The sequence below is a fragment of the Cavia porcellus genome, unplaced genomic scaffold (assembly GCF_034190915.1).
Source record: "Cavia porcellus strain 051 isolate PalLab524CR breed Dunkin Hartley unplaced genomic scaffold, mCavPor4.1 scaffold_2, whole genome shotgun sequence".
Lineage (NCBI taxonomy): Eukaryota > Metazoa > Chordata > Mammalia > Rodentia > Caviidae > Cavia > Cavia porcellus.
In genome coordinates this window covers 38204520-38225351 of record NW_026947485.1, presented here as the reverse complement: position 1 = coordinate 38225351, position 20832 = coordinate 38204520, and the positions used below count along the sequence as shown (strand labels likewise).

The 20832-nt window shown below is 37.4% G+C and overlaps 1 protein-coding gene across 4 annotated transcripts in view; it reads right to left on the bottom strand.

Moving 5' to 3' along the window:
* Cep41 (centrosomal protein 41) overlaps positions 1 to 18284 on the bottom strand; it is a 48432-nt gene extending 30148 nt beyond the window's left edge. Inside the window, exons 1-2 of one of the 4 annotated variants that reach the window (XM_005006058.4) lie at positions 18135 to 18284; positions 3309 to 3372 (exon numbers count right to left, since the gene is read on the bottom strand). In XM_005006058.4, coding sequence (XP_005006115.1) covers positions 3309 to 3372; positions 18135 to 18167 — 97 coding nt within the window. In that variant the 5' untranslated portion in view covers positions 18168 to 18284. Of the gene's footprint in view, positions 1 to 3308; positions 3375 to 18134 lie in introns of those variants that run through there. The other 3 variants (XM_063240695.1, XM_063240711.1, XM_063240706.1) reach the window with 3 other exon arrangements.
* Between the last annotated feature and the right edge of the window lie 2548 nt (positions 18285 to 20832).

Here is a 20832-nt window from a genome sequence, read left to right as displayed (position 1 = left end):
AACATAATAAAGACCTAGAAATAGATCCATATAAATACGCCCAACTGACTTTGACAAAGATGAACACGCAATTCAGTATATATATACACATAAAAACTACTTCTATACCATGGACATAAATGTAAAACTTAAAACTTTAAAACTTTTAGAAGTAAATTATCAGGATATAGAGTAAGCAAAGAATTCTTAAGAATTGATAATAGAACCAAGGGCCATAAAAGGAAAAATTGGTAAAAAAAAAAAAAAAGACTTCATTAAAATCAAATACTTTTATTCTCCAAAAGACCCCATTAAAAAGATGAAAAGACAAGTTACAGACTGGAAAAAAATACCTGCAAATCACATATATGGCAAAGAACTAGAGGCTAAACTATATAAAAAGCTCTCAACATTCAACAATAAAAAGACAACCCAATCAGAACAGGCAAAATATCTAAAAAGGCCTGTTACCAAAGAAGATATATCAGAAAATAAAACATACTTACAAAGATGTTCAACGTTAGCCAGCAGGGAATTTTTTTTAAAAAGTTGTTTTGTTTTTTGAGACAGGGTCTCACTGTGTAGTTCAGGGTGGCCTTGAACAAACTATGTAACCCAGGCAGGCCTCAAACTCATGGCAATCCTTGTGCCTCAGCCTCCCAGAGTGCTGAGATTACAGACATGCATCACCATGCTTGATTAAGGAAATTAAAAATTGTAACAATATGTCACTGAAATCTATTGGAATGGCAAAATAAAATGAAACAAAACATCAAATGCTGGTGAGGATATGGAGAAAATGGATTACTCATCCATCACTACTGAGAGGAATGCAAAATGGTATGGCCACTCTGGAAAATAGTATGGCAGTTTCTTTAAAAAAAAAAAAAAAAAGTAAATTACATGACCTAGCAATTACAGTCCTGGGCAGTTATCCCAAAGAAATGAAGACATCTTTACACAAAAATCTATACATTAATGTTTATAGTATCTTTATTTGGAAGAGCTCCAAAGTACAAATAATGGAGATGTTCTTCCACAGGTAAATGGTTAAATTGCAGTTCAGTTGTGTTATGGAAAACTAGCCAGTAATACAATGGAACAAATTAGTGATACATGTAACAACTTGAATAATTCTTCAGAGAATTATGCTGAGTAAAAAAAAAGGCCAATCCAAAAGGTTGCATACTATGTAATTCCATTTGTATAATATTGGTGAACAACAAAATGATAAAATAGAGAACAGACTGGTGGTTGGTAGGGGTTAAAGAGGGGTGGGAGTGGCAAGCAGGCAAGGCTACAAAAGGACAACAGAAGGAATCTCTGTGGTAATGAAATGCTATTGCGTCAGTTATTACAGCTGTGATATGCAGTAGTTTTGCAAGATGTTACCACTGTGGGAAAATGGATAAATGGTATAGGAATCTCCCTGTATCACTGCCTGTTTTCTTCTCTTTCTCTCTGTCTCTTTTTCTTTCTTAATTCTCCCTTCTGGTGGTGGGAATTGAACTCAGGGCTTTGGGCACGCTAAGCAACCACTCTACCACTGCACTATATTTCTAATTCCTTTCTATATAATTTCTTACAAAATATATATGAATCTACAATTATCTCAAAATAAAAAGTTTAACAAAGAAGTAGTTTAAAACTGAGGATGTAAGAGGATATATGTATTTAACATCAATTATAAAAGCAGATTAAGTATCTCAATATTTAAAAAATTGAAATTAATCTTAGGCATCATCGAGTCAAATTTTGGCTATGAACTGAAGAGAATGAAGGGTATACACAAATACCATTTTAATTTTCAGGAGAAAAATTACAAGGCATAGACAAATATAGGTATCTAAGATAAATGTGAGCTCTTAATATTTTTAAGTTTAAGAGACTATAAAGGTTCAAAAGAAATTCATTATCACACAGTTGTCTTTAAAATTCTATCCCAGCTCCTCAGAAACAAAGGCACTTCAAATCTAGGAGCTTAACTCCCGGAACAACTTACTTCAGAAGGATGGCTCACCATTGCTATTGAGAAGAGATAGATCCAGATGGAGGAACTGAGGCTATCTGTTCCAGAAGAAACAAGGTTGGAGGAAACACAAAGGCAGTATAGTCTAAGCAATTGTACACGAGATTTCATACTCACTCTCTGTTACTGACTTCCTTACCCTGCAAACAATCTTAGTTTTAACTCCTTTACTGAACTCCAAGTAAATCAGAAAATCTCCAGGCCACAATTTTCTTTTCCTCTAAAACAGTGATAATATTTTCACCTGTACATCAAATAGGATATTCACAAGAATAAATATGTACCTGCATGGCATAGAAATGTTTGAAAGAAAGGTAGTAAGACATAGTAACTGCCTATGTGATACATGTGAAACATTAAAAATCTATGTTATTTGAGGTAACATGCATAATGAAAGATAATGATTTTGAGAAGATAATGAGAAAAGGAAAAAAGTAAATGAGATGATTTAAATAAAGGCAACAACATCTACCTCACAACCAGTGTTGTGAGGTAGTGATTGAAAACTCAGTATTGTTAAAGGCAGACTAGCATTAGCAAAGCCATCTCAGTCAGGTGGATTTTCTACAGCAAGCTTTAAAAGACTGAAAAAAAAACCCATAAACAAATAAATAACCCAAACCTCAGAAGACTACAAATCTGCTAGGATTTGCTCAGAACTCCTTATCATGACATGAAAGATGGGAACAGCCTGGAAATAAGCAGGAAGACACTCAAACTGGACAGCACTAATTAAATTTTGTCTGGTATTTTGGTTACTCATTCAAGTTTGCTAGTCTGCACTTGAATAGAAGTCACGGTCCTCTTCTTTCTTTCTCCCATGAGCCATGGCTTTGCATGTAGTCAGCACACTGCAAACACTGAACTGAACTAGCACACACATGCGTGATCTTACTGCCAGCCTGAAGAAATGTATTTAAGGTGCTCCAAAACAGAGAGTGATTCCTGCTATTTATTTATCATCAGCCCAGCAACCTTTTTTTTTTCCCCCGAGAAAAGAGAACCGAACACATAGCCCAGCAACTTATTGAAAAATGTTTTCAATTTCTAAGATTTCATTTTCCCAATTTATATTATTTCTTATGTGGTAGGGAAAAATAAGTGAAATTATGTAAATGCAAATTTTTACCAATAATCTTTCTTAAAAGCTTCCCAAAGTAAATCCCAGGCCCAGAAAGACATCAGGTAAGACAGTGAAAACATCTAGCTGTGACTTATACCAGGTTTGATGGGCTGCTTCTTGTAAATAAACAGCTATTGGATTTTTTAAAGATCTAATTTTCTAATAATCTCTACTCACCAGTGTCCAATCTTGACTTGACATGCCGATACTTTGGGTTCTGTGGTATCTTTTTGGTTAAATACTAAAAATAAGAAAATTCAAAATGAATTGAGTTATAAAGGTATGGGTAGCAAAATCAGTAAAGAGTCAGACACTTTAAAAAATGGAACAAGTTATATGTTTCATAGACTTGAAAGATGGCAGGAATGCTAACTAGGTCTCTCCTGTGGTATTTGGGCAGGGAAGTGTACTTATCTTGCTTCAAAAACATTTTCACATTTTGGCAAAATAATCTGAGGACCATGATAAGAAAAACTCTTAAAAAATTATTTCTTACACTGAGCCAAAGAAAATCCCTCAATTTCCTTTTAATCTACTCTTGCAACCCAGAATAAGACACCTGCCTCTGCCTTGAGAAATTCTGTTATAATCAATTCTCTTTAATGTCACTGTTTGTCTGATGGCTTCTGAGCCATCTCCTCCAAATACCCTCTAGATTTTATCTATAGCAACCATAAAAACAGCATGTGGGATCCAGAGCTGAGCACAGTGTTCCAGGTGCTGTCAGGTCAGGCCCCTCTTTGGCACACTGGCATACTGCTTCTGAGTCCAGGGTTCCACTGATGTTAGTGCCACAGCATCTGCTCTTGTAGGAGCTGAGACTCATGTGTGGCCCAGGGTAAGTTCATAGTCAATAAAACTGCCTATATTAGGTCTCCCTTGTGCTGTGCTTTGGTAGTTAACTCTTTGAATCAAGCATGAGACATTAACCCACATTAAATTCCCTTGGCAAGAGCAAAAGCTGTTAAGGGAGGGAATAAATCATGACAAAATATAGCTTTCTTGCTTAGGCTTTTTTCTGGACTACAAGTATGCAAACCACATGCTCAGTAACAGGTAGCTGTGGAACAGGAAATTAAAACTGGGTACTACCTTATCAGCTTCATCTTCTGCACGTGTTCCAATGCTAAAGTGGTCAGAAATGTTCCCTTAGTGTTTCCAGTCCTGGCAGATGTCTGCCTAGAATGCTTTTCCTTAACTTGTCCTTAGGTAAAGTTTATTTTCTCTGTAAAGCTGTCCATGGTGGAATTAGGCACTTTCTTCCTCTTTATCTGCAGAGTACAGACACCCTGTCCCATTGTCTACTACTTGGTCCTTCCTAGTTTAGGATTTACTTGAAGACAGGGACAATAACTCACTCATATTTGGATTTACCCAGAACCTAGCACATACTAAATATATTTATCGATATTCAGTTAAATGACTATCTGAATGAGGACTGTATTACAGCAACTATCTACTTCCTTAGGAGAGACTATCATACATAAAAAATTGCATCATTTGCCTTTGAAAACAGTTAACTACAGCATATACTGTTGGGGGATTGGAAAATAAACCACTTACATGTTAAAATACCTTATCAAATGATAAATACCTTTTCAAAGCACAAAGGATACTTCTCTATTGTATAAAATATCTCTTGGCCAAAGTTTCGGATTTCAGAGACCAAGGAGAATTTTTAAAAACTGGAGGCATCTACAGAATTATCACCTTTTAATCCTGCCAAGTAAAGACATCTAAAAACCATTACCAACAAAGAAAAACCTCACAACTACCATCTGATATTGTTAGGATAAAGTTTATTACTTATATATTTTTAAAATTAAATTTCTTTTTAAACTGATACATAAAAACATAAGCTATCTGGTTTTGTCATTTTTGTCGTTATTTTGTTGCGTGTGTGTTTTAGGCAAGCACTCCACACTAAGCCATGCCCTCAACCTATCTGCTATTTCAATACCTAAAAAGTTAAAAAAAAAAAAATCCTAGAGTAAAAAGGCCTGTTCTTTAATGTCATTTAAAAACTCATGACATTGTGTTTTTCACTTTATACCAGACAAGTAAAACCCTTATTATAAATAACTTAGCACCGGTCCTCAGAGTGTGTTTGCAAGTACTAAATTGTTTTAGTCCTAGAAACAGTTGGAAACTGTTCCTTCTAAGAGGTAACCTGCTGTCTATTAACAGAGACTGACTGCAAAGCCAATTTCAATTCCTTTTCTGGATGACTATGGGAAAGATTTTTCAGTAAGAGAAAAAAAATACACAAAGACTGAAAAGGGAGACTTGGGAGAAGTTCCCCAAAGACAGACCATATCATGGCAAAATCAAACAAATAAACAGCAAAGCGAGTCGAAGAAGCTAATACTAGATTTCAGTTATCTTCGACTAAGAGATTGGAGGGACACTATTTTTATTATTTCTATACTATATTTCCTGTTTGTACTTTTGTTTTGGTTTTCCCACTAGTTTCCTAGCAAAATTTCTTTTGAAAAATTCCAGGCTAGTCTCTGTCGGACCAGGGGGATTTGTCCACAATGAAGCCAAATAGCTAAGAAGTGAGGGTATCTCTGGGGATCAGGTGTGGCGGCAGCAGAATGATGAGGGGAGAGAGTATGGACAGCTGCAGCCCTGAGCGCTCCCGCCCGGTTTTCCCTTACATGGAACTAATGAGAAATCCATATGCTGCAAGAGAAAAAATGTAGTGCTTCTTTACCACATTTCCACTAAACTCTCAATTCTTATTCCTGATTTTCTAGTACCAACCACAACATAAAGCTATTTGTGCTTCATTGCCAGTAGAGTGCCAGAGATTTTATAGAACAGCCTTACCTTTTTCTTTAAAATCTTTGCTTTTGGGATGAATGCTGCTTGACCTACTGACCAACTGGCTTTTTTTCAATGACATAAACAGGATGGAATGGTGGAAAGTAAAAGAACTGTGAACTGCAGCTGTTTCCAGGAAGACTATTCTTTTGTTCAACAAAGACTTACTGAGCACCAACCATTCATTAGTTGACATTTATTGAGTGTCTACTAGGAAGGACACAGAGGTAAAAACAGTCTTGCCATCAGCTCTCACCGCCTGCAGAATATGCAGATGTCAAGCTTTGTGATGAATAAAGAGAGGGAAGCAGAGGAGTGACACCAGCACGTAAGATTGGTACCTCATCTAGACTTGGGGTCACAGACGGATTCTTTAGAGATGACTTCTGAGTTAATTCTAAGGACTAAAGATGTCAGTCAAGGAAAAATAGTAGTGGATGGGAGCAACAGAACCTGGTAGTAAGAAAATCATGGGTAAAGTGTGGAAACAAGAGGATGAGCAGTCAGCATTAAGAAACCTTACAGTAAGTGCAGACATGGAGCACTAGGGCATGAGGATGAATGATGCTGGGGAAAAGACAGGGCAGATCACAATGGCCTTATATACCTGCTGAGAAACTTGAATTTTATTCTGTAGGCCAGTGGATCTCAAACAGGTACAATTTTGCAACTACTGCCAATTTCTGGAGCCATTTTGGGTTGTCACAAATGGGTGGTAGAGTGTTACTGGCAATTTAATCTGGAGAGGTCAAGGAAGCTACTGAATAACAGGACATCTCTCACAATGAAGAAACAGCCAGCCCAAATGTCACCAGTGCTGAATTTGAGAAACTCTGGAGAAGATGATAGGAATTTACCAAAGGTTTAGGAAGGAGTGATAGAATTATGCTTCTGTTTTAGGAAGATCATTCTGGTAGCAAATGGAGAAAATGAATGTAGTCAAGAAGGGAGACACAGCAATAAGTTGACAAGCTACTGTACCAAGATTAGCAGTCCTAAGAAAATGGCAATAGAAATGAAAAAGAAGAAATGGTTTTAAGAAATCTTTTAAATGGAAAAATCAATGTATTCTGAGAGAACAATGGTACCATACCCCTAAAACATGAGTTAAGGAAGAAGCATATCTGGAAAAAACATGATGTGCATAGTTGTGTATTGTGACTCAGGAAAGGCCATAAGAAAGTAGGTCATAAAAATTAAAGAAGAATTGCAGGAAAAAGGGAGTGGACAGCAGGGAACAATGCTTTCAGGTCAGAGGATAAGAGGTCAAGCATGAGCAGGCAAACAAGAATGCAGGTCAAGTAAAAGAATGACAGAAAAGTGAATTTGGATTGAGCAAATCAGGACATTGCTGACAGCCCTGGTAGACGCAGTGGTAATAAACTGACAGGAGCAGAAGCAAAAACAGCAGGTTGCGTGGGGGTGGGGGGAAGGACAGAGAATAAGTAGACAGTCTTTTGTTTTGCCAGCAAGATGCTGCTAAGGGATCATCTTTATTATTTTGTTTTGTTCTGTTTTGTTTTGAAATGAGAGAAATTTACGAATGGTTATGAGCTAATGGGCAGAGGCCTAGAAGAGGAAGAGGGAATCTTTAGATACGTATTTAAAATAAAGATATATGATGTAATCATAATGACGTTCATCAGGAGGAGGCAGGAAATTGATAAAGTTCATCTTTGTGGTATTATTACCAGCTCTTAAAGGAACCAAAAATGTTAGGTTGAGGGCTACATCTTGAGGGAAAGTCAAAAATAATGCTCTCCCTGTCTCCCCTCCTTAACTTCAGCTAGTCAATTTCTACTTGACTTTAAGACCCACCACAAGGATCTCTTAGTAAATCTGCAGGTCCCCATCAGAAGGAAGTACATTGCCTGCCTGGATTTTTACTGTTCTTTGTGCCATTCGTACTTCTCATGCCCTACAGTTGAGGCCCAGCAGGTACCTGCTATAAGATATAGTGCTACTAAGACAGCGGTAAGTATCAGTCAGATAAAGACCTGAGCATATTGCAGCTTGCATGCTGGTGTCACATGAGCCTCACAGACCTCAGGGGCTCTAGAAATCTGAAAGGAGTTTTCTCAAACACTGGGGATCAGAAGAGAAATTCATGGGAAACCAAGCACTGGGTTTGAACTTCTGTTCATAACAAGATGGGGAAGAGGGATAGGAAATCACTGCAAATGGAAAAAACTCTAGCTGCAAAACCACTTTAAAAGCATGTTTAAGGTAGATGTGGTGGCATCCCAGCACTCTGAGAGGTCAAGGCAGGAGGATTACAAGTTCGAGCTCATCCTCGGTAACTTAGTGCATACCTTTTGGTGTATTCAGTGATACAAACAGCCTGCTCTGGCACATGTGCCATAGGTTCATCACTACTGCCTTAGTGAGACCCTGTCTCAGGAAAAAAAAAAAAAAAAAAAAAGCTAGAGGCTGAGAATATAGCTCAGGGTGAAGGCCTAGGTTTAATACTCAATTAAGTCTACTATACTTAAAGAACAAACTGTTCTGTTTGCTAGAGAAGTTCTAACAACAAAATGGCAACTGTTGCTAACATTTATTGAGCACTTATTTCACCGTTAGGCATTTGACGGTTAGGCATATTGTCTACATTATTCATTTAGTCCTTACAATCACTGTACATCCTCATGCCACCTAGAGTTCTTCATTTGGGGTCTTGATGGGTTTTAGGAGGACAATGAGTCCTTTCAAGCTATCTGCAAAATTTTATGCATGTGCATGTTTTCCCTCTGCGATGTCTTGTTTTCATAAATTTTCAAAGGGTATGTGGTCCCCAAAATGTTCAGAATCCTTGGTATATGGAACTCTGTACTATAAGGCTGGGCTTGGAGGGGTGGGTTCCAAGTAGAGAAGACTAAATACAGACCGAGGGGCCTGATGAAGATCTTGGTGACAATGGGAGATATTAAAATACTGAGCAGTGAGCTACATGATTGGTTGATTACTAATTTGCATACTGGAAGATTATGGCAAGATAAGACTTTGTGAATGCATGAATATTGAAGAATGATGAACAAAATGTCAAAGTGATTTCTGAAGGAAAAAATTTAAAAAATGAGTTAGTTTGTCTGAATCACAAATCATTCAAAATGAATAAGCTTTTCTGACCTCATATCTCTCTCAAAATAGGACTCACAAGGTTGTATCTCACTGCAATATAGGCAATAACGTTTACATTTAAAGTATTTTTTTAAAGTTACTATATCTTTTGCTCAGAATCATTCTACTTATCTACAGAGAGGAAGTTCAAAAAATGTAAGGGATGAGTGGCAGCTTCAAGGGAGGCTTATATTTAAAATAAGTGTTTTAAAGAGAAACTTTTCAAAATGGGAGTTTTGACCTGGTCCAATTATGTTACTCTTTTTAAAAAAATTTTATTTAAGGAGAAAAAAGAAAAAAAAACAGAAAAAGGGTACAAGTTATACAGAATTTCAGAAAAAATAAACAGTAGGAAATCACTAGTTAATTATTGTCATCTTAGAAATAGTTGTTGAAGTTACAAAATTAAAGCATATAGAGGGGACTTTCAAACAGTGAGACTGCAAACAGTTTTGTTCAGTGATCCAACAAACTCAGTAATATGGTTATCTATCTTATACACTTAAATATATATGCAGTTATGTCTTTTAGCAAACTTTCTTTTTCTTTCTTTTGTACAATGACAATTACACATTTTGGGTTTTATTACTCCCACAGTTCTTATTACTTTTTTTTTTTTTTTTGAAGAAAGTAAAACCAAATGTGACATACCAGGACAGAGTCAGTCAAATCAAAAGGGTGGACATAATACATAATGTAAAAACAAAATACAAGGTGATCAACAATGGTTACCATAATGCCTCTTGTTATCTTAAAAAGAATTGCCTATATCATCAGTTATAATAAAACTGAACAAAACAGTAAAGAATAAGACCAATAAAACCAAACCAGTGGAGACATTAGAGGACTTCAAAAGAAGATATTAGTCAACCAGAATGGGCATCACAATGAATCTTATTGTCTTCATAGTTGTTGCCTATACTTTCAAACTTGGTACTATCAAGCATAACAGAATAGAGGAAAATCAGTCAAAACAAGATGGTCAGAGCAATACAGAGTTTCAAATCAAGTTAATAGGAAATCAAAGTGGGTTACTATAATATATCCTATTTTTTATTTATTTTTCCCTTAATTAAAAGGATAAAAATGAAAAAGTAGATAATAAAAAGGAGATTGAGATAAAAAAGAGGGCATAACAACAAAACAGCGCAAGTCAAAACAGCCATTTAAGCAAAATAGTGTTTCACCACAAGATAATCTCGACAGAATAGTAGTTACCATAGTGTCTCTTCCCTTAAAATCTTTGGGTATAACTTCGTATACTATAGCATCAAACATATCAAGACAATGTAAAACTGTTCAAGAGAATGACAGTATTACAGGGTATTTAGAATCAACTAACAGAAAATGAGCAATGGTTTCTGTATAATCTCCTAATTATGTTAATCTCAAACACCAACCCTGACCCATGTTTTCATGTTACAGCAGTTCCTTTCTCAGCAGTACCATTTATGGCAGATTTTTTTTTTTAAGATGGTCACAAAAAATTTCCCATTTATACAGTGATGTTATTCTATGTTTCCACCTATGTTCCCATTCCAGAATCAGAACAGACCCGACTCCCATGGAAGTGGCACCCGATGTGACTTCTGAGGCTGGATGGTAAAAAGGAGTATTGCTTCCACACAGTTCTCTCAAACCTCCACCACCAATGTGATAAAGCCCAACCTGCATGGAATAGGTCATCTATAGATGGTATGGCCAATAGCCCCAGCTGCACACAGCTAACCAACACAGCTACACATCTGAAAGAAGAGGCCTTTACTAACCCAGGCCCTGTCTGCCTGAGAAATTCCCAGTGAGGACCACCTAGCTGAGTCAAATTAATTTTCAGAACCACGAGAGATATGACACTGTTTTCCGTTGGTTTAAGCCATTAGAATATGGGAGTGATTCATAACAAGTCAATGTATAGATGGAATACCACCCCACTTTTTGTTTCTCTAGGTAAAACCCTGAGGAGCAAGAAGAACAAACCTATATTGCTTCTCTATAGCTTACTCTGATCTGCTACCATGGTTGCTGCCCCCACCATTCTACTGAGGTTCCTATGGCAGCTACCCAATATCAGAAATCCCCTACTTGCTGAATACGATACTTTTCAATCCTTAATTTACTTGACCTTTCTATGCCATGCGACACTGTTACACAACCCTGCTGTCTTCAGTTTCCAATCCATTGGCTTCAGTGATATCTTTCTCCTCTAATTCTCCAATGACATAGGGATCAATCCTCTGTCAGCCACTTAATAACCGCTCCCCAGGATTCCACTTTCTCAGTCAATAGGTTCTCTGTGAGACAAACACTTAGGCTAATTTCCACTTACAGGCTTCTAATTTCCATCAGTGAACTTTTAGTGTTGTTTTCTTTCAGCCTCAAATATATATTCATCTATTTATTCAACCAGTACTTATGAGCTACTACGTCATGCCAGGCAATAGGACAACATATCTTATGTTCTGCTAAGTATATCAGACAACTAATATCTAAAAAAATATAGAGGGGATTTTCAAACAATATTTAAAAAAATATTGTATTAGTGATGGCAAACCTATGGCATGTATGCCACAGTATAACTGAAAGCTTTAAAGGATGCACCATCACTACAGATCTACTGGGTAAAGAGGACAGACAACTAATGCATCAAACTGTACTTCTTTCTAAAATCTCAATAAAACTTCACTTTAAGGACAGTAAATCGTCCCCAAAAGGGAGAGTGGAAGATATGACAGTAATAGAATACTAGAATCCTGAACTCTAGAAAGCAGAAAAATAAGTGAGAATGCATTGATGTACTCAAGACAGCTAACGACTAAGGAGCAACACGGAAAGCCAAAAATAAATTTAAAAGACTGAGAAATCAACACTGTAAGGCACTCTAGAAGTGGGGAGTAAAAGAAGTGGCTGGGCAGGGATGTAGTACACACCTGTAATCCTAGCAGTGGGAGGCCAGCCTGAACTACACAGCAAGACTGTCTCAAAAAACAAAACAAAGGAGTGGCTGCTTGAAGGGCTCTCTAAGCAGGTGGCTCTCTGAATCTCTTCCTGTCTATGCCACTGAGAGATTGTCCTTGCCCATCCTAGCAAATGTCTATAAATTTAATCCCTGAAAAGGTTTCTGGGATTGTGTGGTGGGTCTCCTCACAGCAGAAGGTAGAGATATCATTACTGAAGGTGATGCACATTAATGTTGACATTTAACCTTTAAGCCTAATCCAACAGAAGTTCAACAAGGACGTTACTCTGAGGAACATGACCACTCTGAAAGAACAGCTGAAGGGAAAGATTTGAGGAGTCCTTAAATCATGGCTTACAGAGATCATTCCATAATGAAGCTGAGCATCACAAGCCTCTTCCCAATATACAGAGATCTCAACCATCTTTTAAAATCTCCTACTCAAAAACATAAATTAACAACTGAGGATTAAAAGAAGTCTGAGAACATTATCTCTTATTCAATAGGATTAGTGTCCCTGGAAGAAGAGACATCAGTAAACTTCTTCCCTCACCTTACTGTGAGGACAGTAAGAAAAGAACCACCTACAAGCCAGGAAGACAGTCCTCACCAGAAACTGGATCGGCTGTTCACTGATCTCGGACTTCTAGCTCCAGAACTCCAGCTTCAAAAATAAATTTCAGTTGCATAAAGTATCCAGTCTGTCATATTTTGTTATGATAGTCTGAGCTGATTAACAGAAATGTACAATAAATATTTATACAGTCACCAACAACAGATACACAAAGAAAGCAAAAAAACTTTTTAAAAATCAGGGAATAGGAAAAGGACCCACAAAAAACATTTTACAGAAGAGGATAAAGTGGATGGCAAATAATCACACAAAAAGATGTTCCACTTTGGTATCCATTAGGCAAGTGCAAATTTAAACAAGATGGCACTACATACTTATTAGAACAGCTAAAATTTTAAAAATATTAACAATTCCAAGATTGGTTGCCAAGATTTAGTAAAATCTTTATTTTTTTTACTTTATGGAAAAAACCCACAAAATTTCAAAACAAAATAAAAGCAGAATAACAATAATTAATACACTGTGTATTGTTATTGTCAAAGTAGTCACTCTGAGCACAAAATATGGGTATAAAAAATTCTCCAAATGATATTATCACAAATCTTTCTTTTCAATGAACTAAGAGAAACTAGTAGTATAACTATTTTGTATTTTTTCCCTTTTCCCTTCCTTCCTTTCCCCTTTCCCCCACCTTAGTTATTCTTTCCTTTTGAACAATTTCTTTCCATTTCACAATACTATTGTACATTTTGGACCTTATTTACTTTCAGTTTCTCATATGAGGGAAGCAATATGATGTTTACACATGTGAGTCTAATTTATTTCACTTATGAGTGTGGTCTCAAGGCATCCATTTACCTATGTCTCAAGTTTATACTTCTTTATGGCTGAGTAATATGCCATTAATATAAAAAGACCACAACTGTTTTAATCCACTCCTTGATTGATGGGCCTGTTTCCAAGATTTAGCTATTATAAACCTACAACTAACAACATACTAAATGGTCAAAAACTGAAAGCTTTCACTCTAAAGTCAGGACCAAGACAAGGATGTCCACTATTACCACTTCTATTTAATACAGTTCTGGAAACATCAGCCAGAGTGTTATGGTTTCTGTCTAGATGTCTCCCCAAAGCCTCATGTGGTCAAGGCAGCAGTGTGTGTGTGTGTGGGGGGGGGGAGTACTTTTCTGAGGCAGCTGAATCTAGTTTGTGACCGGTTCATTATCTAGTGATGGGATATGGAGTGTGAGTGCTACACATGTCCTAGGGTGGGTAGCTTGCATTCACTATTAGGGAGGAAAAGAGGCTTGGTCCTCTCTTTTATTGTTACTTTTGCTATCTTCTACTACCAGGAACTGCTGCCCTTCTGCCATGCCATCCTGCCTTGGAGTCAGCTGATTATGGACTGAAATCTCTACAAATTGTCAGCCAAATAAACCTTCCCTCCTTTAACTTATAGGTGTTGGGTATTTTGTCTCAGTAATGAGAGAAAAGTAATTAAGACACAGAGCAGTTAGACAAGAAAAAAAAAACAATAAAAGGAATAAGGAAAAGAAGTTAAATTATCATTATTTGCAGATGACATGATACGCTATATATTCTTTATCAAAACTTCTAGATTTAATAGCCAAATTCAGTAGCATAGCTGAACACAAAGTTAATAGTCAAAAGTCAATAGCATTTCTGTACACAAACAACAAACTCACTGAGAGAGAAATTAGGGAAACCACACCCTTCACAACAGCATTCAGAAAGATGATATACTTAGGAATCAATCTAATAAAGGATGTAAAAGATTTATACACTGAAAATTATAGTACTGTAAAAAAGACGACTGAAGAAGATATTAGAAAACACTGTGAAGAAGATATTAGAAAATATCCCTTGCTCATGGGTAGGAAGAACCAATAATAGTAAAAACGGCCATACTCCCAAAATTGCTATAGATTTAATGCAATCCCAACCAAAATACCACTAGCATACCTCACAGAATTAGAGAAAATATTCCTAAAATTCATCTGGAACCAGAAGAGACCTACAATAGCAAGCAATTCTGGGAACAAAGACAAGCCAGGGGACTTCACAATCCCTGACGTGAAATTATATCACAAAGCTACTGTGATAAAAATCAGCATGGTACTGACAAAAAACCAGACCTGAGGATCAGTGGGACAGATTAGAAAAGTGGATAAAACTACAAACATACTCAGCTACCTCATCTTTGACAAAGGGGTCAAACATGTTAAGTAGAACACCTGCCTGGAAAGCACAAAGTCCTGGGTTCAATTACTGGTACAAAGAGGGAAAAATCCCCTAAAAAACTACAATTAGTGGTCCTATTTTATCCAGCTATTTCCCTTCAGGTTATATTCCTGGAAAGAATAAAAAACAGCATACCACAGCAATGTATGTGCTCCTATGTTTATAGCAGTACAATTGGTAACAGCCAAATCTTAAAATCTGGATTTCTCATACACTGTTGGTAGCAATGTCAAACAGTATAGGTGCTCTGGAAAGTAGTCTGCCAGTTTCCAATAAAACCATACAACCCAGCAAACACACTCTTGGGTATCTATTCTAACGAAATAAAAATTAACCTCCATACAAAGAATTATATCCAAATGTTTGTATTTTTGTCATACACCAAAACTGAAAATACAATGTCCTATGCTAGTTGAATGAGTAAACAAATGGTTATACATCCACACTATAGAGTACTAACCAGCAATAATAAGGAATGAACTATTGCTACATGGATGTATCTGAAAGATACTATCAAGAGTGGGAAAAAGTTGATTTCAAAAGGCCACATGCCATGTGATTCCATTTATGTAATATTCTCAAAATTTAAAAACTGTAGAGACGAAGAACACACTTGTGGTTTTCAAGAGTTCTGGTGGTGAGAGGGAAGAAACTTATATGACTATGAAGGTTAGCAAGGAGGTATTTGTGATGAAGAGTTCTTTATTTTGATTGCAAATCTGTATTTGTGTAAGCCCTGATTTTAAATCTACAAACATGATGAAACAGCACTATATAAATATTGTACAAACTTCAAATTTCAAGTTTTGACATTGTACCATACTTGTATAAAATATAATCATTGGGGCAAACTAGGTGAAGGATACACCAGACCTCTTTGTTCATTTGCAACTTCCTACAAATCTATTATTTGTTTCAAAATAGTGTTTTTTTTAAAAAAAGATATTGGATCAAAAAACAGAGTTCTTAAATACATGACAGAAATTAAAGTAGAAAAATTAGAAGTAAAATTAAGTCTTCCAAGGAAAACAAACAGAGAAAGAAAGAAAACAGGAGATAAAAGTGAAAAAAAAAAAAATAAAGAACCAGCCATACAAGTCCAACATTAGAATAATGAATTTAAAAAGAGGATGGAGAAAGTATGGGGGAAAAATCAACAACAAAATAATTTAGGAAAATTTCACAGACTAGAAAGACACAAATGTCTAGTGCTACCAAATAAGTGAAAATAGACACCAGCAAGAAATATCTTTTTGAAAGGAGGATGAAGTCACCGAGTATTAGAATGGCTTTGGATTTGTCCACAGTAACACTGGCTGCTAGAAAACCACAACGCAATATTCTCAAAATGTTGATTTCTAACCAAGAAATTTATACTCAATCAAACTCTCAGGCCAAAAATAAATGTGAAACTAGAATAGCATTTTAAATTGCCCTAATATTTTAGACATTAAGTAAAAAATATTTATGTTCCCTTTCTCAAGAATTACTAGAAGTTGTACTCCGTGACAGTAAGTTGGGCTTCTAGGGCACATGTACCATACAGAGTAACCCTGATCCTCTCCTTACATACCTAAAACTATTTCTTTTCCTCCCATAGTTTTGATCTCATTGATGAGCAGTGATTGGCAAATTCAAACTGGGAACTTACGTCATCCATCTCACTCTTATCTCTCAAAAATCATGGAGTCTTTATAATTTTACCTCTTATATATTTCTCCTCAGTTCTGTCCTTAATTTCATGGCCTCAGGTTAGATCTGTATTACAATAACTACCTAACCAACCTTCTCTGTCTCTAGTTCTGGCCTCTACAATGTGATTACAGTCAACTGCCTAAAATGTAAATCATTCCCTTACTAAAACCCTGCAAAAGCTTCTTGAATTCTGACCAGCAGGTAAGATAAATATGTGGAAAAATGGTACCAGCCACACCTATCTCCTACATATCCATGATAAGATATTTGTTATTATTTTTAGTTGACAAACAACTTTACATACTCTATTTATAGGACATAATATCATAAACACACTATGTAAAATGATTAAACCAAGCTAATTAACATGTCCACCACCTATGTGGTAAAACATTTGAAATTTACTCTGTTTTGAAATATATTAAACATATATTAATTGCAGTGATCTTATTGTACTATAGGTCCCCAAAACATAATTCCTCCTACCTTAAATTTTGTGCCCTTTGAGGAACATTTCCTCATTCCCTCCCTCTCCTATTCCCAGCTTTTGGTGACTGCCATTCTGAGTTGGACTTTTTTTAGACTCCACATGTAAGTGGAATTTATTACTATCTGGTGATGGCACTGGGCAGGCTAGCTTTGGCTTTGCATTTTTCTGAACAAGGCACTAGGTATTCACCAAGAGATGAAAAACCTAAATCTGGTTGGATTAAAGCACAGAGGACCCTCCCAATTTTACTCCTGCCTCTGTGCAGTCTCCTATCATGAACTCTGAGAATCTATGCGCCCTTATCTCCGCTCCTGCTGTTTTCTCTACCTAAGGTGTTTCTTCATATAATTAACCAGTGGCCTTTTGGCATGTCTCCAGTCTCGCCATCTCCAGAGAACTCTCATTCCTTTAGTAGGGTCTTTTTTTGCTCACACAAGATCGGGCTCTCCAACCACAGTGTTTTGAATAATCCCATTTACAAGTCTCCATCACTAGACTGAACTTGAAGGACTGAGGCCTCGTTTTATTCTTTGTGTCTACCACCTACAGTATGGCATAAGTCCAATATGTGTTGACATTAAATTGCCACAAATGCGGCCAAGGCACTAAGGGTCAGAAATGATGTGGAAACTACTGTCTTATTTTGCTCCTCTTCCAGAGACTTGGTCAACTTGTTCCTGTAATTCTTGTACTCCCCATAGCACTGTGGGCTATCCTGCCTGCCTTTCTTTAGTGTTCCCAGCTTCCTTTGTATTTTTCACTGTCTTTAACTGTCACTCCTAGACGTAAAGTCTCTCGAAAGTAGGGACCGTGTCTTTATGTACGTCGCTCTTCGCAGAGGCAAATACGGTGCTGTCATCTAGTCTGTAACTACGGAGAAAATCCCGTCACCGGAATTGCTGAACGAGGCACCGAGCCCCAGGCCCGCCCCGCCCTTGGCCCAGCATCCGACCCCTCCCCACGTCGGCCACTTCCCGCCTTCCAGGCGGCGGAAGTCGCTGGCTGTCCGTCCCTGCCCACGTGGCGCCTTTTCCGGTGCGCCCGCCCCCTCCGGCTCTCGGGTCCGGACCTGGCCCTCACCTCAGGATTCCCAATGTGTCTCCGGACAGACATATTTGCTCCAACCGACCACGCTCGGGGTTCTAGCCTCACGTATTGCCTCTAAGCCCAGCTTTCTAACCCCCAACACCCTTCCTCAAACACCACCCTATAATCTCTTCTTTGATTGGCTTATCTTTTCCCGGCCAGCCAATAGAAGCGTCGTTTACTCTCGGCGCGAAAAGCGCTGGCGAGCGGGACGCAGATCAATGGTTGCCATGGGCAACGCGGGACGCCGGCTAGAGTGGCCTTTTGTGCTGCGGGCCAGCGATGGGCTCTAACCTTTAGAGGCAAAGAGTGGCGCTGGGGGCGGGGTGGGGAGATAGCGCCTGCGTAGACCCCAGGATGGGGGGAAGGGCAAGAGTGAGGGTGAAAGTGGGAGTTTTAGATGATTTGGAAGCACACGTATGTAGTACAGGTCACTGCCCCCAACACCCCAACTGATTTCCTTCTGTTAAGACTATTCTAATCAAACACCTGGGCTACTTCTTCCACAATAGAGGATAAGAAATGGGCCAAGTTTGTTTGGCAAGAATGAGTACATAGTTTATTATTTTCAGGTTAAGTCATTATGCAAATTATGCAAAACATCATGTGTAAATACAGTAATTATTGTTGCTTTAAAAGCTTTTAGTCTAGCTAAAGAACGGCAGCCTTAATTGCAAAGCACACATTGCATTCAGTGGTTCATCATTCATTTAACAAGTATTTAATAAGTACCTTAGCAGAAAAGCTGCAGTAGGTTTTGTGGAGGATGGGAAGATGACTAAAACTCAATCCCGTCGTCATGGAAACTATTGTGACTCCTGCCATCAGCCACCACCTGTTCTCATTCCGGATCTGAAAATTAAGTCCTAGCACCTTTACAAAACAATTACACACACAGTTTGACTTGGTTCATAAATGTCCCACCAAATCCATCAAAATTATTATTTCCTTTTACATGGAAGCAACAACACAGTAACACTTTGTCCTTTGCTCTAAGTTGTTTTTCCAAGAATGGAGAAATGTCACCCTGAGGTGTTCATACACGGTAGCTCTGTGAATAATAGCGTATATCGTAGTTGAAGTTTGCAGATGAGCCATTCAGCAACTAGGTCTCACATAAACACACCCTCTCAGATAATTCAACAATCTACTCTTAGGGCCATACTTTGGGTCACATTGTCACTCAGAGTTCTTGACCTCCAGGATCTTGAACTACAGCCAAAGCTGCCTTTTGCACTTCATTTATTCTTTCATACTTAGCAAATTTTACTTAACTTCCTTAGTGTTTGCCAGTGCTTTAATCTATCGCTCTAAAATGTCCAGTTTCTCACTTTTCCACTAGAGTAAGTGTTTGAGGCTGTGAAAATATTGGAAGGTGGGTCATAGAGAAGACATTTATCTGGAGCTTTTGCATAGCAAGTGGAAGCTTCTAGACACTTACCTACTTAGCATGCATGCTTACCTACTGCCTTACCTTACCTAATTTAGGGATGGAATGACTATACAGATTCTGGTAGAAAAGACAGAAGTAGAAAGATAAAGAAGGTAGTGAGAAAGAAGCAAAGACAGACTTAAAGACATATGTATATACACCTGTAGTCCCAGCACTCGGGAGGCTAAGGCAGAAGGTTTGCTGGTTTGCTGTGAGTTACAGCTCAGCCTAAGCTACATAGTGACTTCAAGGCCAGCCTGAACTACATAGCAAGACCCTGTTTCAAAAACAAAACAAAACAAAACAAACACAACATATGTAGGTAAATTTACAGTTCTATACATGCAGAGAGAAAAGGGGAAAGAGTAAGAAATAGGAAGGTATAGAGGATGTGGCTATAATTTTTCTTGGAGAACTGAATAGATAGGTGATAATGTATTAATCAAGTAAAAGCACAATGATCAAGAAGCCAGAAAAACAAAGCATAGGATTCAACAGCATTTTCAAGGCTTTCTTCTGTGTTTTGGCATAATTCTTTGTATGGCTGTTTCTCTTTTATTTCAAAAAATATGGGAATACCAAGTTTCTTGACTTTAACAGTTATTGTGGTTGTCAAATCTTGGCTGCATATGCAGCATATAGAGAAATGGAATTGTGGATTCCTCACTTGGAGGCTGGGTTAGAGAAATTTAGCCTTAACTTTTTTTTAATAGTGAGGATTGAACTCACAACCTGTGCTTTGCCAGGCAGGCACTTGAACCACTGAGCTAAATCCCAGCGAGGTTAGAGAAATTTAAATGTGTTCTTCTCCCTATCTCTTAATTCTGGTACCGGAGGATCTAAGAGCCATATTTTGATAGATTCTGCTTCAGCAGATTCATCTATTTCCATCACATTGTGTCTCAGTGAGACATTTGAAAATCTTTTTTTTTTTTTAAATCGGTATCGGGGATTGAACTCAAGGCAGGCGCTTATGCTGCTGAGCAAAATCCCCAGCCCTACATTTGGAAATCTTAAAGCTATAAACTAAAAAGCTTTTAATGTCATCATTTATTTTGAATTCTACTATGTCATAAATGAATAAAAATAAAAAGTAGGCAAATGACACAAATGAATATGGCACAAAATAATAGTCTATAGAGTAAAAATACTCAGAAATACATGAAGAAATGCCTAGCTAATAAAGAAATATAAGATAAAATAACTATATCCCAATTTTCAACTAACAAATAGAGTATTTGTTCTCTTATTTTGATGATA